The sequence below is a fragment of the Podarcis tiliguerta genome (genome assembly GCF_965153285.1).
Source record: "Podarcis tiliguerta genome assembly, chromosome: 7".
In the NCBI taxonomy this organism is placed as follows: Eukaryota; Metazoa; Chordata; class Lepidosauria; order Squamata; family Lacertidae; genus Podarcis; species Podarcis tiliguerta.
Window position 1 is genome coordinate 36,433,800 of NC_139540.1, and position 14,941 is coordinate 36,448,740.

A 14,941-nucleotide genomic window follows, 5' to 3' on the forward strand; every position below is an offset into this window, starting at 1 on the left:
GCATGGACCACTGTCATTTCAGATGTTGTTGGACTACAACTATCATTCCTGGCCTTTGGCCATGTAGATGTGGGCTGCTGGCTGGACCAACTGCATCTTGCAAGCCCTGCTCTAATGCTCCTTTTAAAGCATCAGGATTCAGTTATGTAGAGAAGTACTTTTTAATAGGAACATAGCAGCATTCATTACCTGTAAAAACGGGGGTTAAGGCCTTTGTGTTTATACAATCCCACCTTCCAAAACTCCTCACCAGCAGACTGAAATGGCTATGTAATAGGGACCGGCAATGTAAACAACTTCAACCACTGTAGAAAGCTTTAAAGTCTTGAGCAGCAGCCTTCAAAGAAAATGTCAGTTGCCAAATAGCTGTACACAAACTAATAAAATTCAGAAAGGCAAGAAATTAAGGTAACACTCTTGCAAAGGTAAAATGAATTATGTTACTGTACATACTGTTCCAAGCTAGGATCCACACCTCAACATGACAGCTCACCCCCCTTTCCACTACTAATTAAGTTATTGGCTTTTGGGGGGGGGGGGGAGAAATTTAGGGACCTTCATCAGTATAGTTAGAAAATGAAAACCTTGTTTTTCAGACTTTATTTCTGTTTAACATGGTTAAGGCAACATAATTTAAGCACATCAGAACAACTTGTAAAAGAGCAGCAGTAAGACAAAACCTAAATGCTCACCTGTGCTATTTAAAATGTCTATGGAATGATACGTTATGCTCAGTTTAACTGGCATGCTTTGTAAACATGGTTACTAAAATCAGCAGTTAACAAGCACTACAGGTCATAAATGTAAATATCCTTCCTAGCAGAAGGTAGTAGAAAAACTAATTCGTCTGAAAAAGTACAAAGGGCAGCAATGTGCTTGGATCACAGATAGCAAAAGACACAAGATACATTAGTTTTCATTCCAATGGCTTATATAAAGTGTTGAATTAAACAGTATAACCCTATGAAAAAGAGTTATACTGGTTTTTGTGAGACAAGTATAAGGCTACAAAATTCATAGTTTGAGCAAGGTAATATGTTGGATTGTGACATTCCCAGCCATAATAATGTAAATACTCAAGGCAGTATATCTGCTTTGGGCTTAAAGAAAGGCTCATGTGCAGAACGTAAAAGTTGCAGACTAAGTAGCCCATGTTTAGCGAAGTTCTCATTACAGATGCACCCAAAAACAGATTTCTAGACTTCAGGGATGGTGTGATCCATCAGGTTTTTCATAATGCTTGAAGCCATCCTGAAAATAATAATGAATCTTTAACAATGTGTAAAAAGCAGATTAATTCCAAAGCTGCAAAAATATCGCAGCAAGGAGTGCAACACTGGAGTCATTTGTTACAAGGCACAAGACCATATGCTGTAAACTCAAAAGCTGAAGGCAAGCTTACTGCAGGAGCTTCTCAACCCATTTCCTGGCAGCAAAAGAAAAAACTAAGTTCTACATTCCTTCACTCCTAGAATTAGTTTTAGTGCCAATAACACTTCAAAATCAATAGTGGTATGAAGCATTTATAAGCTTCATTCTAAGCTGAAATTTGCCTTTTCGTTTTGAAATTTCAGGAAGCAGCTTGACAAGAATAGTTAAAGATTTTCAGACTCCCTGCCACTGTTAGCCACATTTGTATAAGAGTTTAACACCACATGCATATTACATTTGTTGATATTTATTCTGAAGATCCTACAATCAAAGCATGCCTATTCTTTTAAGAGATTGTTAGTCTATTTAAATGGAGAAGTATTTTACACGTACCTCTTGATTATGTGTTCAAAAATCTGAGAAGGCATGATAGTGATGGTCACCACGTTTCCAGCTGATGCTAGTATGTCTGCAATTTGGGCATCCTAGGAAGCAAGATAGAAAGTCATGAATTCTGACTTGAAACTTGGCACTTACGGATGTTATTGTGGATGTAGCTTCCACAATAGTTTTAATTGCTATTAGCTGTCTTAAGCACTATTGAGGTGATAAATTCTATACACATATACAGGTAGAGCTGGACTGGGGAATGTGTGAGACTCTTGATGTTGCTAAACTACAACTCCCAATACCCAAGACCACTAGCTATACCATCTGGGGCTGATGTGAGTCCTACATCATCCGGAGGGCCATAGGTTCCCCATTCCCTGAGGTAGTAGATAATCTAAACAGCCCCTTTCATGAAAAGCTGGACTATATTCTGGAATGTAGTTTGCTAAATTAAAAGTCTAAGCTCTCAATCACCTATAGCAGACCCACAGCTTATCCCACTGCTGCCATCATTGCCTTCATACTACATGCTACTGGTTCTTCCAAGCAGCAGAACAACTAGTAAGACAAAAATTATGTGTTAATGTCATTAATAGGGAAGTGAATGTACAATTCTGTTTAATTTCCTTTCAGTAGCCTGAGAAACCAGCAACTTTTTGAAAGAAGAGAGCCTGATCTATGCAGGTCTAGCAGCAAGAATACTTTGTAAGGCAAAAGAATCAGGATGTTTTAGCTTCTGTTGAATCTCTCTTCCCCAGAGAACCATGGAATGTGGTTGAAGGTGCAATGACCCCTGACACACACTCCCAGGGACCACAGGATTGCAGGTCCTGTTTTCTATCAATCAAATAAATTTATATGGACAAACTTTTGCATATGTCTTCTGCCCATTTAGAACAATATCACTCCACTTTTCAAAATGCAATACTTGCTGAGTGTGTGTTATCATGCATGTTACTCACCTTCAGGCCAATTACATTCTGACCATTTATTTCACAGATGTTGTGTTCTGTCAGAAGTCCATTTCTAGCAGCAGAACTGTCCTTTGCTATTGAAGTTATCTTTCCATTTTTGAATATAAAGCCAACATGCCCAGTACTATCCTTGTGCATGGTAATAGTTCGCTCAAAAGGCCTGTAAGAAAAACATTCATAGTTTATTGTTTGGAGTATTTACTTAATGTCCTACATCACTAACCTGTATCCAAAGGTATTAGGCTGTGTACACTTCCCAATTTTACGATTCTATGATTCTATGACACAGCAGTTTAAAGTAGATTCAATACATCCCAGTGTACATGCCTTTTATGTCATCCATGTGACACTGTCATCATCCAAGCAACAATCCAATCTGGATTCTCCCAATCTGTAGTTAATATATACAGTAGTACCTTGGTTCTCGAATGGCTAAGTTCTCGAACAAATTGGCTCCCAAATGCCATAAACAGGGAAGTAAGTGTTCCGGTTTAAGAACATTTTTCAGAAGCTGAACGTCTTGACACGGCTTCCGCTTGAGTGCAGGAATCGGAAGTTGCACCTTGGTTTGCAAAAGGTTTCGGGAGTTGAATGGACTCCCGGAACGGATTAAGTTTGAGAACCAAGGTACCACTGTAATCCAATGTATAATCCAGACATACTGAAGCACATTGGGCAGTTGGGCTTTTTCATGTGTGGTGTGTGTGTGCTGTTCTGCTGGGTGCTATCTATTGCCACACGTCCTACTTCTGTTAGCAAGGCACTACTTGGTAGGCTGCTGGCAGAGCCAGGTATGATCCATGAATTTTTTTAAAAAAGAAGTTTTATCAGGTGTTTTGTGTATATCTGGTATACTGGAAATTGGCCAAATGCACAGGGAACCAAATATCCGAACGCATGCCCACAATGGACCTGAGTTTTCTGGAACTCAGGGAGGGTGGGTAAATATTAATTTCAGGGAGGAGACAACACATAGTACAAATCCCATCAAGCACCAGTCACTTGTGTGGACTGGAAAGCACTTGGGCAGATGAATGTGTACATGGAAAAATCAGATCTGTACATGGAAAAATCAGATCTGTGTGTGATCTATGGGCATATTAACACACCTTTGTGTGCACAACTTTAGGCCCTGACCTTAAGCTAGTCACACTAGGAAACTGAGGTTTGAAAAAAACCAACAAAAACCCAACACATTCAACGTCTAGGCACTCCTTAACAACTATGAAACCCCAAAGATGTCTAAAGGGGGGTGTAACATTTCTGGAGGGTTTACCTGTCACGGATGATCATTGAAATTCTCTCTCCAGGTGCTTGCTTCAGAATTTTGTGGGCTTTATCAGAGCTCCAACCTGCACAATTTTCGCCACTAATCTGCAGAACCTGGTCGCCAAACCGCAGGCCAACTAGTGATGATGGCGAGTTGGCCTGAACCAACTGGACAAAAATACCCTAAATACAAAGATACGTCCACATATGAAAGTAAATTAACATCCAGTATCTATCCAATGCATTTAGAGAAAACATGCAAGGTAAGCACAGTGAAAAACAGAACACATGCATCACATACACATTTGGCAACACCTACCATTAAAGGGGGGGGTAGTTTTGGTTTAAATTAACATGCACATACATTTCATTTTATTCTAGAAATATAATTTGCATTTGTTTTTAGATGCAAAGTGTTTTATTATATTTTTACTTGCATATCTGTATAATATTTTGTATGATTAACAGTTTTAACATGACCAAATAGAGAAATAAAAATAAACAGAACATTTAGTGAAACATGCAGATTCAGCCATAAAATTAACATCTGGATTAGCAATTACACAGCAACTTGACTGTGTTCAGCTCTAGATAGCTGAATTTAATGGGTCACTTTTTTATATTTAAAAAATCAGATTTATCATACATACATTGTCCACTGATTTAAGACGAAGTCCAATTTTTCCATCCTGATCTTTACACAGTATTACTTCACGGATTCCTTGCTTAATTTCCGCTCTGCGAACTCCAACATCATTTCCAGTTACTGGAGCCACCATGTAATTCACTGCAGAAGGGCTTGCAACAAGCTGAGAATTAGAAGACCTTAAAATAAGTCAACCTTAAAAACTGGCAGAATAAAGTCTCATTTATAGGCCTTTTCTTTAAATGAGACAAACCCATGAGCGACTTCAGGACAACAATTTTGTGCTTTATAAAAGTTATATTATTTTGGAATCCTTAGGATCACAGGTATTGATGGGAGCAGAATCCAACAAACTGGTTTCCCATTTCTCATTTGATGCACACCAACCTGCAGATTGGGGGTTTATTTCCAAATTGTTGGATTCCTTCAGCCCTGAAGCAAATTGGGAAATAATTCACTGCAACTAAAAACAAACAAAATATCTCCCACCTCTCCACTTTCCTCAAAGCTTCGGGTGATTACTTAGTCAGTTTGGTCTAGTTTCTCAGAAAAGCTGGGTAAATCTGGTGTGTGTTTTTTACTAAGGGCACAATCTGATTCAGGACTTGAATCACCCCAATTTGTATCATCATTTGGGGTACAGAGAAGATGCACACCCCTAATATTTCAGCTCTTGATTTTATAATGTTCTTTTCTTTTATTTAAGCAAAACACAAGGAAACCTAAATTAGTCCTACTTATATGGTTGATACTTACCCCCTGAGAATTTACAGCAGGCACCATTGCCATGTTTCTTTGTATCTCTTCTTCATTTAGGCTTAGACCCATATACTGGGCAAGTTCGGGATACAGTTTGGGATACAAGTCTATAGAAAGTAAACAAAAATAATGTTAAACTATTACTATTATTTAGAGCCTGTTGAGATGATTCTTAATTTCACAGGTGAGAAGACAAGTATCAGACTGAAGCAATCTTATCCTCCCTTACAACATGCTGACAGTTACCACTGCACTTGGAGCTACTGGATTTACATATTGAAAGCTTATTAGGATCACTGACCAGCAACTCTCAGATTAGAAAATCCACATAAGGATTTTACAAGGTAGCCCGAGGACTGCCTTTAAAGAAAAAAAAACTTTTTCAAAAAGGTTAATAGCTGCTTCAAGCGGCCACAAAGCACAGCTGATGCCAGGTATGTTGAAAATAGGGTTTCATATGCCACTGGGAGCAGTGACATACCTTCCCTCCCAGGAACAACATATGCAAAAAAAACCCCTACCCTGTCATCACATCCCAATGCTCCCAGGAGCAATTGAGGCTCCCATTGTGAATATGTGCAGCAGCAGCTAGACTTTCTAGCCACTTGGAAAGGGTATTATAGGTAAGAAGAAGACAACATTCATTAAAAGGCAGTCCTCAGGCTGCTTCATAAGTACTTTTAAACAATACTGTGCAGGGTTCCCCCCTCCAAAAAAAAAAAATTTCACACATTTAATGCAGGAGGAGGATGGAACAGAAATCCTTATGAACACATGCAAAAGTAACCCATACAGATTTAGACTGACAAGCACCCTACAAGCACCCAACTCCATTTAATTCTCTTTAAAGCAATTATCTTTATACAGCCTATTCTTATCATTTCCAGAGATCAATAAAAACCTCTCACTGAAATAAACCAGTGAAATAGTTTAGCTAGAACTTGTGTTATGTCAATTGACTTTTGTTAAAGTTGCATTTTTTTGTGCAATACATATTTAGCTTCTGCTACCTCATATTTTCTTAGCACTAAAGTAACTTACTTCCATGTTGAAGGGCGGGTGCTGAGGCTTCAGATAAAATTGCTGGATTGGCTGGGTTTGAAGCAAAAGATGTCTGTGCCTGCACAGGAAGATAAAGTAAAAAAACACTTTATAAAGTTTATAAACAGACATAATTCTGTAATACAAGAGGCATGTGGGTTGCAGAGCCAAAGGCTTTTAATTATGCCTTTAGGTTACATAAATATATATTTAGTTACAAACCAATATGTTCCAGTTGTTAAAAGTAACAAGTTACATTACAACGTTTGCTTGCTCACAAAAATATGTGAATTTCAAAATGGGGAACTTATTTTCAAAACAATTTTCTAACCTGTTTAGGAGTAACTTTGTTTGAGGAGTGGGACTTAATAATGCTGAGGAAACACACGCCTTATTCTATAATAGCTACTTTTATCAAAACACATATTGAATGTGCACTACAAATGCTTTTATTCTTTATCCTTTGCTTTACTTCTAGTTTCCTTAATACAAATTGGGAAATTTATCTGAGAAATAAAAACAGATCAGGCTCTAAAGAACTATACTAAAGAATTAGTTCCATACACCTAAGAGACTTTGGATTTGTGACCCATTGTGCATGGTAAAGTTACTTTTCAAACAGAGTGAATTTCAAGGCAATTTGTGACAGTGTTTGGAACAGCAGCAAAAATACTTCAAGTATTACATCAGAAAGGTTCACAGGGTGCCTGCATATCCATCCATCCACCCACACACACATACTTGGAGAGGCCTAAACTACCGGAGCTCACACTTAGTATAATTATTATAACAGCAGAAACTATGCACTTAATTAAAAGATAATCTTTATACAAGAATATATTTTTATGTGCTGGTCTAGAATATACAGAAAGATGTTTTTCAGAAATAGAATTTTCAAATGGTTACTGTTTTGACCTTCAGCAAACACTGGTTTCCCCCATAAAATATACTTTGACATACCTGAATTACTTTGTCCACCTTCAGATCCTCCAGGGAAGGATACAGCGACATTTTCACAGAATTAGTCTGAAAGAAATAAAACAAAAAGTCTTAAAATGAATGAGGAAGTAGCACTTAAATGCAAGTTGGGTACAGAATTGCCTAGCATAGCTTTATGTTTTTAATCCCTCAGAAATTTTTACTTGATGCTGAAAAAAACTAACTTTTTACAAGTCGTATCTGTGCACCATGCAAATTACAGCACAATTCTATGCAAACTTGCTCAAAAACAAGTTCAGCAATATACAACAGGTTTTACTACCAGGTAAACATCAATATGACTGCAATGTTACCTATGCTTTATAGCACAAGGAACTTGCATGACACACAGGACAGTCTTGACAGACACAGGGGAAAGAATAGCCTTTCCATTCCTTGCAATACCCTCTTATGCTGTCTCTATGCATACCAATATGCTTTCACACTGACAGAAGTACAGTGGTACGTCTGGTTGCGAACGGATCCATTCCAGAGGCCCGTGTGCAACCTGAAAGGGACGCAACCTGCATCTGTGCGTGCGCATGTCACGACTCGCCACTTCTGCATATGACGTCATTTTGCGCATCTGTGCATGCGATGAAACCCAGAAGTAACCCTTTCCGGTACTTCCAGGTCGCTATGGGACACAACCTGAAAACGTTAAACCTGAAGCAAACGTAACATGAGGTATGACTGTATGGAGAAAGTAAGGCTCTCTTGTATCCATTGGGATTCCTTCACATGCATGTTATGCACCTGCACTTGAGTAAATTGAGCCTCAGTTTTTTTAATATATAATTGGTTATCCTATCCTAGAATGAATATCACACTAGAAACCTGCACTTTCCATTACAATATCTAATGCAAATATGCAGCTCTTCAGCAGTCCAACAGAAATCAGATGTTCTGAGTGCTAGTCACCATTTGTAGTCACAAATGTATCTTGCAGAAATCTTATCAGTTGTAATTGATGAAAGAGTACTGAAAGAGCATTGGGGAGGCTGAAATTTGTTTTAAAAACTATTTTACAGTTCAGGTTGTTATCTTTTCCCATCTGCCCCACTAGAAGGGAATATTTGATTGCATACTGGAACCCTCACTTTTCCGAATAGTAGCCAAGGTTGTCAATTTGAGCTACAAATGAATCCATGTTTTTACTGGGTTAATTTTACAGATTCCCTCCTTTTCATCTTTTCATCCAATACAAACTGACTGCTCTGGGAGTCAAAGGGACAGTATAATAGATGTGAACTAATAATTCCAAAACCTTTGATGGGGGAATAATGTGTTGAGATTCCTGCATTGCAGGGGCTTGGACTGTCTGGATCCAACTCTACAATTCTATGATTCTATTATTCTCTCTTTCTACTTTTGTACTCTTTCCTGGATAAGTTTTACAACCAATTATTAGGAAGTATTATTCCTCCCCTTTCCCTATTAGGTAAAGGTAAAGGGACCCCTGGCCATTAGGTCCAGTCATGACCGACTCTGGGGTTGCAGCGCTCATCTCGCTTTATTGGCCGAGGGAGCCGACGACTGTCCTCAGACAGCTTCCGGGTCATGTGGCCAGCATGACTAAGTCGCTTCTGGCGAACCAGAGCAGGGCACGGAAACGCCGTTTACCTCCCCGCTGGAGCAGTACCTATTTATCTGCTTGCACTTTGCCGTGCTTCGAGCTGCTAGGTGGGCAGGAGCAGGGACCGAGCAACGGGAGCTCACCCCGTCGTGGGGATTCGAACCACCGACTTTCTGATCGGCAAGTCCTAGGCTCTGTGGTTTAGCCCACAGCGCCACCCGCGTCCCCCCTTTCCCTATTAGGTTGGAGCAAAAAGAGAGTTGCCCTCAACATGCCCCAGGATATGGACAAATATTGGCTTGGTTTACTTGGTTCAATTAACCTTACTAACAACTTATGTTTGAAAAGAAACACAAAAAAATTCACACTAAAAGCCAAGCTTCTAAAATATTTCAGGATTTGCATGTAACCTAGGAGATAATTAGCCAGTAGCTAGATGCTTGGATTATGTGCGCGCTCACCCCGCCCGCCCCCGCAAGAGACCTTGGAAGTTGTTTAAAAACACAATATTAGAAGCTCAATATTAGAAGCTGCAAAGCAAGAAATGTGCCACAAGGACCAAGAGGATGCCAGCATGCTTAGAGCCAAGAAGGCTTCCTTCAAAAAATGGAAGTATCGTCCAAATTAAGAGAACAAAAAGGAACACAAACTTTGACCAAAAAAATGCAAGCAGACAAAAGGTTCTTAAAACATATTAGTAGCAGGAGAGTCTAGGGAGGTGGTGTGCTACAGAAGGATAGTAAGACTGCAGAGAAGCTGAATGAACTCTCTGCATCTGTTTTCACAATGCAAGATATATGACAGATCCCAGTGCCTGAACTAACTTTTACTGAAGGCAAGTCTGAGGAACTGAGGCAGATAATGGTGACAAGAGATGAAGTTCTTGCCCTTACTGACACAAAAAAAGTGACAAATTGCTGGGTCTGGATGGCATCCAACCAAGAGTTCTCAAATAACTCAACTGTGAAATTGCTGATCTTCTAACAAATGTATGCAATTTATTCCTCAGATCAGCCTCCATTCCTGAGGACTGTAGTCAATGTAACACTTTTTAAAAAAACAGATTGGGCAGGAAGAGAGGATCCTAGAAATTAAAAGCTAGTTACACCCAAAAACTGGTGTAAAATACTGTTAAAGATAAAATAACCAAGCATGCTGAAGAACAAACCTTACTGAAACAAAGCCAGCATGGCTTGTGCAAGGGTGAGTCCTGTCTAACATATGACAATTCTTTGAGAGCATCAACAAGCATGTAGATAGAGGTGATCTGGTTGATGTTGTGTACTTGTACTTTCAAAAAGCTTTTGACAAGTCACCTCACCAAATATTCCTGGTTAACCTTAACAGTTGTTTAATAAAAGGAGAGGTCATCTTAACCATCGATAATTGGTTAAGTAGCAGGAACCAGAGAGTAGGAATAAATGAAGAATTCTCGAAATGGAGAAGTGTAGAAAGTGGGAGTCCTTCAAGGGTCAGTATTGGGACGTATGCTTTTTAACTTATTCATAAACAATCTAGAGTAAGGAGTGAGCAACACAGTGGCCAAGTTTGCTGATAACACTGAATTGTTCAGGATTGTTAAAACAAAAAGACATTGTGAAAATCTCAAAAGAGGATCTCTCCAAACTGAATGAATGGGCAGTAAAATAGCAAATTCAATTCAATGTAAACAAGTGTAAAGTGTCAGGGCAAAAAACCTTAAGTTTCACATATATGCTCATGGGGTCTGAACTTGCAGCGACTGATTAGGAACAAGACCTTGAGGTCACAGTAGATAGACTGATGAAGATGTCAACCCAGTGTGCAGAGGCCATGAAAAAAGCAAATTCCATGCTAGGGATCATTAGGAAAGAAACTGAAATTAAAACTTCCAATATCATAGTGCCATTATACAAATCTATGGTGTGACAACATTTGGAATACTGTGGACAGTTCTGGCTGCCTAACCTCAATCAAGTACCGTATTTTTCGCTCTATAGGACGCACTTTTTCCCCTTCAAAAGTGAAGGGGAAATGTGTGTGCGTCCTATGGAGCGAAGACGCTATAGCCCCGCGACCCTCTCCCGGCTGGAGAGGTGACACGCGGCTATGGCAGGAGCCTCTATAGTCGCGTGTCACCTCTCCAGCCGGGAGAGCACTCGCGGGGCTAAAGAAGCACCCCGCGACCCTCTCCCGGCTGGAGAGGTGACACGCGCCTATGGCAGGAGCCTCTTTAGCCGCGCGCCACCTCTTCAGCCGGGAGAGTGCTTGCAGGGCTAAAGCAGCCCCCCCCCCCGCGACCCTCTCCCGGCTGGAGAGGTGACGTGCGCCTATGGCAGGAGCCTCTTTAGCCGCGCGCCACCTCTCCAGTCGGGAGAGCGCGTACGGGGCTAAAGCAGCCCCCCGCGACCCTCTCCCGGCTGGAGAGGTGACGTGCGCCTATGGCAGGAGCCTCTTTAGCCGCGCGCCACCTCTCCAGTCGGGAGAGCGCGTACGGGGCTAAAGCAGCCCCCCGCGACCCTCTCCCGGCTGGAGAGGTGACACGTGGCTATGGCAGGAGCCTCTATAGCTGCGCGTCACCTCTCCAGTCAGGAGAGCGCGCGCGGGGCTAAAGCGGGCTTTTGCGAGAGGTGAGGGAATTCCCCCACCTCCCAGGAAAGCCAAGAGAAGCCGTGCAGCCCTTTTAAAGTGCGCGCGGCTTCTGCCGGTTTTGCGGGAGGTGGGGGAATTCCCCCACTTCCCAGGAAAGCCAGGAGAAGCCGCGATCTCTTTAAAGGGGTTGCGCGGCTTCTGCAGGCTTTTGGGAGAGGTGAGGGAATCCCCCCCACCTCCCAGTAAAGCCAGGAAAGCCCTGCGCAGCGTCTCCCGGCATGGAGAGGCTGCACGGGGCTATGGATTCTTTAGCCCTGCGCAGCGTCTCCTGGCAAGGAGAGGTTGCGCTGGGCTAAAGAGGAAGCCAAAACAGCGAGCGGGATCCGTCCTGCTCTCTGCCTTGGCTTCCTCCATAGCTGTGCGCAACCCCTCCGGCAAGGAGAGGCTGCACGGGGCTATGGATTCTTTAGCCCCACGCAGCCTCTCCCGGGAGGGAGAGGCTGCACGGGGCTAAAGGGGAAGCCGCGCGCAACCCCTCCGGCAGGGAGAGGTTGTGCGCAGCCTGTACGCTGCTCTTTGGGGCTGGGGGGGGGAAAATATTTTTTTTCTTGATTTCCCCCCCTAAAAACTGGGTGCGCCCTATGGTCCGGTGCGCCCTATGGTGCGAAAAATACGGTAATCAGCAAAACAGTAGAGTTAGGAAAGGTTCAGAAAAGAGCAACTGAAATGATGAAGGAGGTGGAGTGACTCCCCTTTGATAAATGGTTGAAGCATATGGGACTTTTTAGAGAAAGGTTGAGCAGAAATGACGTGAAGGAGATGTTTATTAAAAATTATACATGGTATGGAGAAAGTGAATGCAGAAAATGTTTCCTCGTTCTCTCATATCACTAGAGTGTATGCATATTCAGCATAGATAATCTACTTCTTCATGCAACACAGTTAAACTATGGAACTCACTCCCACAAGAGACAGTGTTGCCCATCAACTTGGATGATTTTAAAAGAAGACTGGACAAATTCATGGAGAATAAGATTACCAATGTCTACTAGCCATGATAGCCATGCTCTGCCTCCAAAGTCAGAGGCAGTGATGTTTCTGAATATCAGTTGCTACAGGATAGGAGAATGCTCTTGTGCCCAGGTCCTGCTTGCAGGTTTCCCACAGGCATTTGGTTGGCTGCTGTGAGAGAAAGATGCTGGATTTCGAGTATTTTAAAAAATGACTGAACAAATACAGCCAAAGTGTCAATTTATATCGAGAGAGAAAAAGTGGGGTTATGGGCAGGAGAAAAGTCTGCCAAAATATGAAGTACAACTTCATTCAAAAAGACTGTGTGTGTATTTCATCTAAGTATACATTTGGAACAGATGGCACAGAATGCTCTAAAGCTGCAATCCTGAACACGCATACTAGAAAGTTAGCCTAACTGAAAACACACTTTCACATATAGGACTGTGTTAGATAAAATTCAAAAAGAAAACAATTCCCATTCATTTTTCCAGAGGGGCAGTGGCGTAGCATGGGGGGTGCAGGGGGGGCCGGCCGCACCGGGCGCAACATCTGGGGGTTAGGGTTAGGGGGCGCAAATCCACGGGTTAGGGGGCGCAAATTACTTGCCTTGCCCCGGGTGCTGACAACCCACGCTACACCACTGCAGAGGGGTAGTTGTGTTAGCCTGCTGCAGTAAACCCAACAAGGAGTTTCGTGGCAATCAAATGTATTATGGCCTAAGCTTTTGTGGACTACAGTCCATCCCATCAGAATGCCACATCCACTAAATTCAACATCTCTGATAAAATGGCCTGTGGCTCATGAAAACTTATGCCACAATAAATCTGTTAAGTTTTCAAAATGTCTCAAGACTTTGTTTTGTCGTCGTCGTTGTCACATCTGTGTGGGGTACACACACGCAGGTGAAGAACAAGGTGTATTAAATACTGTAGCGCAAAATAAAGGTTTGATGGATCCCTGTAGGGTTTGCTGTGAATATCAAAACAGATCCCGACTTTCAGAGGATGTAAATCACATGAGTGGAAAGACCTCTGCGCCACTCACAGAAATAGGACTACATACTTCCTTCTCCCACCTTTAAAGTAAACAGTCTACGTAACGAAACCGAATCGACCCGAGTCTTGCTTCCTCCGCCGACCTCAACTTCGCTCTCTGAGCCAAAAGACAACCCTCCCCGTCCACGCGCTAAACCCCCTGCCCTTTATTGGCCCGACTCCTCCCCTCCGATCTCAACCTTGTTCCCCGCCCCTCGAGGGAGACGGAGGTCCGCGTGGGCCGCCCGCCCTCCTTCCCTCCCACGGCAACGCCGATCAAAAGCCCGGGAGCCCCGCCAAGCTGCTGCTCCCCCTTCGCCCTCGCGAGACTCAGGGGAAAGGGGCTCGCTTCCGACGAGGCTTCCCAGCCCCGCCACCCCCGCCGTTACGGGAGGGGGGGCGCAAAACACCCGCGCAGAAACCAGGGGCGTCGCCTCCCGAAGCCCTTTTTCTGACCCGAGGCGCGCCTCTGAGCATACGGAGAGCGCGCTCCCCAGCCCCTCCCCCGCTCAGCCGGAGCCAGAGGGGAGGGGGTGTTTCCGTCTCAAGCGGGCCTGGCCGAAGTCCCCGCGCCGCTTTACCGAGGGAGGGAGACGCTGCTGCCCCCTCAGCGCCATTCAGGGCCCCCTCCCCCGGCCCAGCCGCCAAGGAAGAACAGAGGGCCCGGCCCAGCCTGCTTCAGGCCTCTTGCCCACCCGCCCCGCTTCTCCCGCGTCCTCCCCCGACGAGAGGCTCACCGAACGAGTCGAGGGCGACGGCTTCAATTCCCGGACCGTTAAGCGCAAGGCTGGCTGTGAGGCGGAGGCTCTTGCTTCGGGTCCTGGCGTTTCCTCTATGAGGAGGCGGCGGCGTCGGGCGAAACACAAGCCAGCTGGCGGAGAGTCCTGCGCGCATGCGCCACCAGCGGCGGGAGGGGGGCGGGCTGGTGGTTGTCTTAGGCAGGCTTGTTTAATCAGGCCTGCTCGGCTCAGTGGGGCACCCCCCCCCCCCCCAGCACAAGTCAGCTAGCTCGAAGCACGGGACTCGCTTTGTATATGTGTATTAAGGCAAGGCTGCCCAAAGACATTTTGGCACAATTGCAGCTCCATCCCCACCAGGGAAGAAGGGGTGAGGAATCAGGAACAAAGCAGGAAAGGATGTTGACATTGGGATCTGCTGTCCCCTGTGGATACCGCTGCCTGAGGCAGTCACCTCAGCTTGTCTCATGGGTGTCCTGGAATAAAGATCTACATCAAGATCTGCTCCCCCCTGTGGATCCTGCTGCCCGAGGCAGCTGCCTCAACTTGTCTCATGGGTGGGCTGGCCCAATGTGAATGTC

General features: G+C 43.7%; 1 protein-coding gene across 2 annotated transcripts; it reads right to left on the reverse strand.

The window, feature by feature from the left end:
• Positions 1-585: 585 nt before the first annotated feature.
• SDCBP (syndecan binding protein) lies at positions 586-14,523 on the reverse strand. 2 transcript variants are annotated; one of them, XM_083451364.1, is made up of 9 exons: positions 14,361-14,523; positions 7,411-7,476; positions 6,451-6,529; positions 5,407-5,516; positions 4,655-4,813; positions 4,012-4,187; positions 2,724-2,895; positions 1,765-1,856; positions 586-1,251 (listed from the first exon to the last, which is right to left on the reverse strand). In XM_083451364.1, the coding sequence occupies exons 2-9, from the start codon at positions 7,459-7,461 to the stop codon at positions 1,197-1,199; spliced, it is 894 nt and encodes a 297-aa protein (XP_083307490.1). In that variant the 5' UTR covers positions 7,462-7,476; positions 14,361-14,523; the 3' UTR covers positions 586-1,196. The 2 variants fall into 2 exon arrangements, with proteins under 2 accessions (XP_083307490.1, XP_083307491.1); XM_083451365.1 differs by lacking the exon at positions 14,361-14,523 and adding an exon at positions 13,665-13,779.
• Positions 14,524-14,941: the final 418 nt, after the last annotated feature.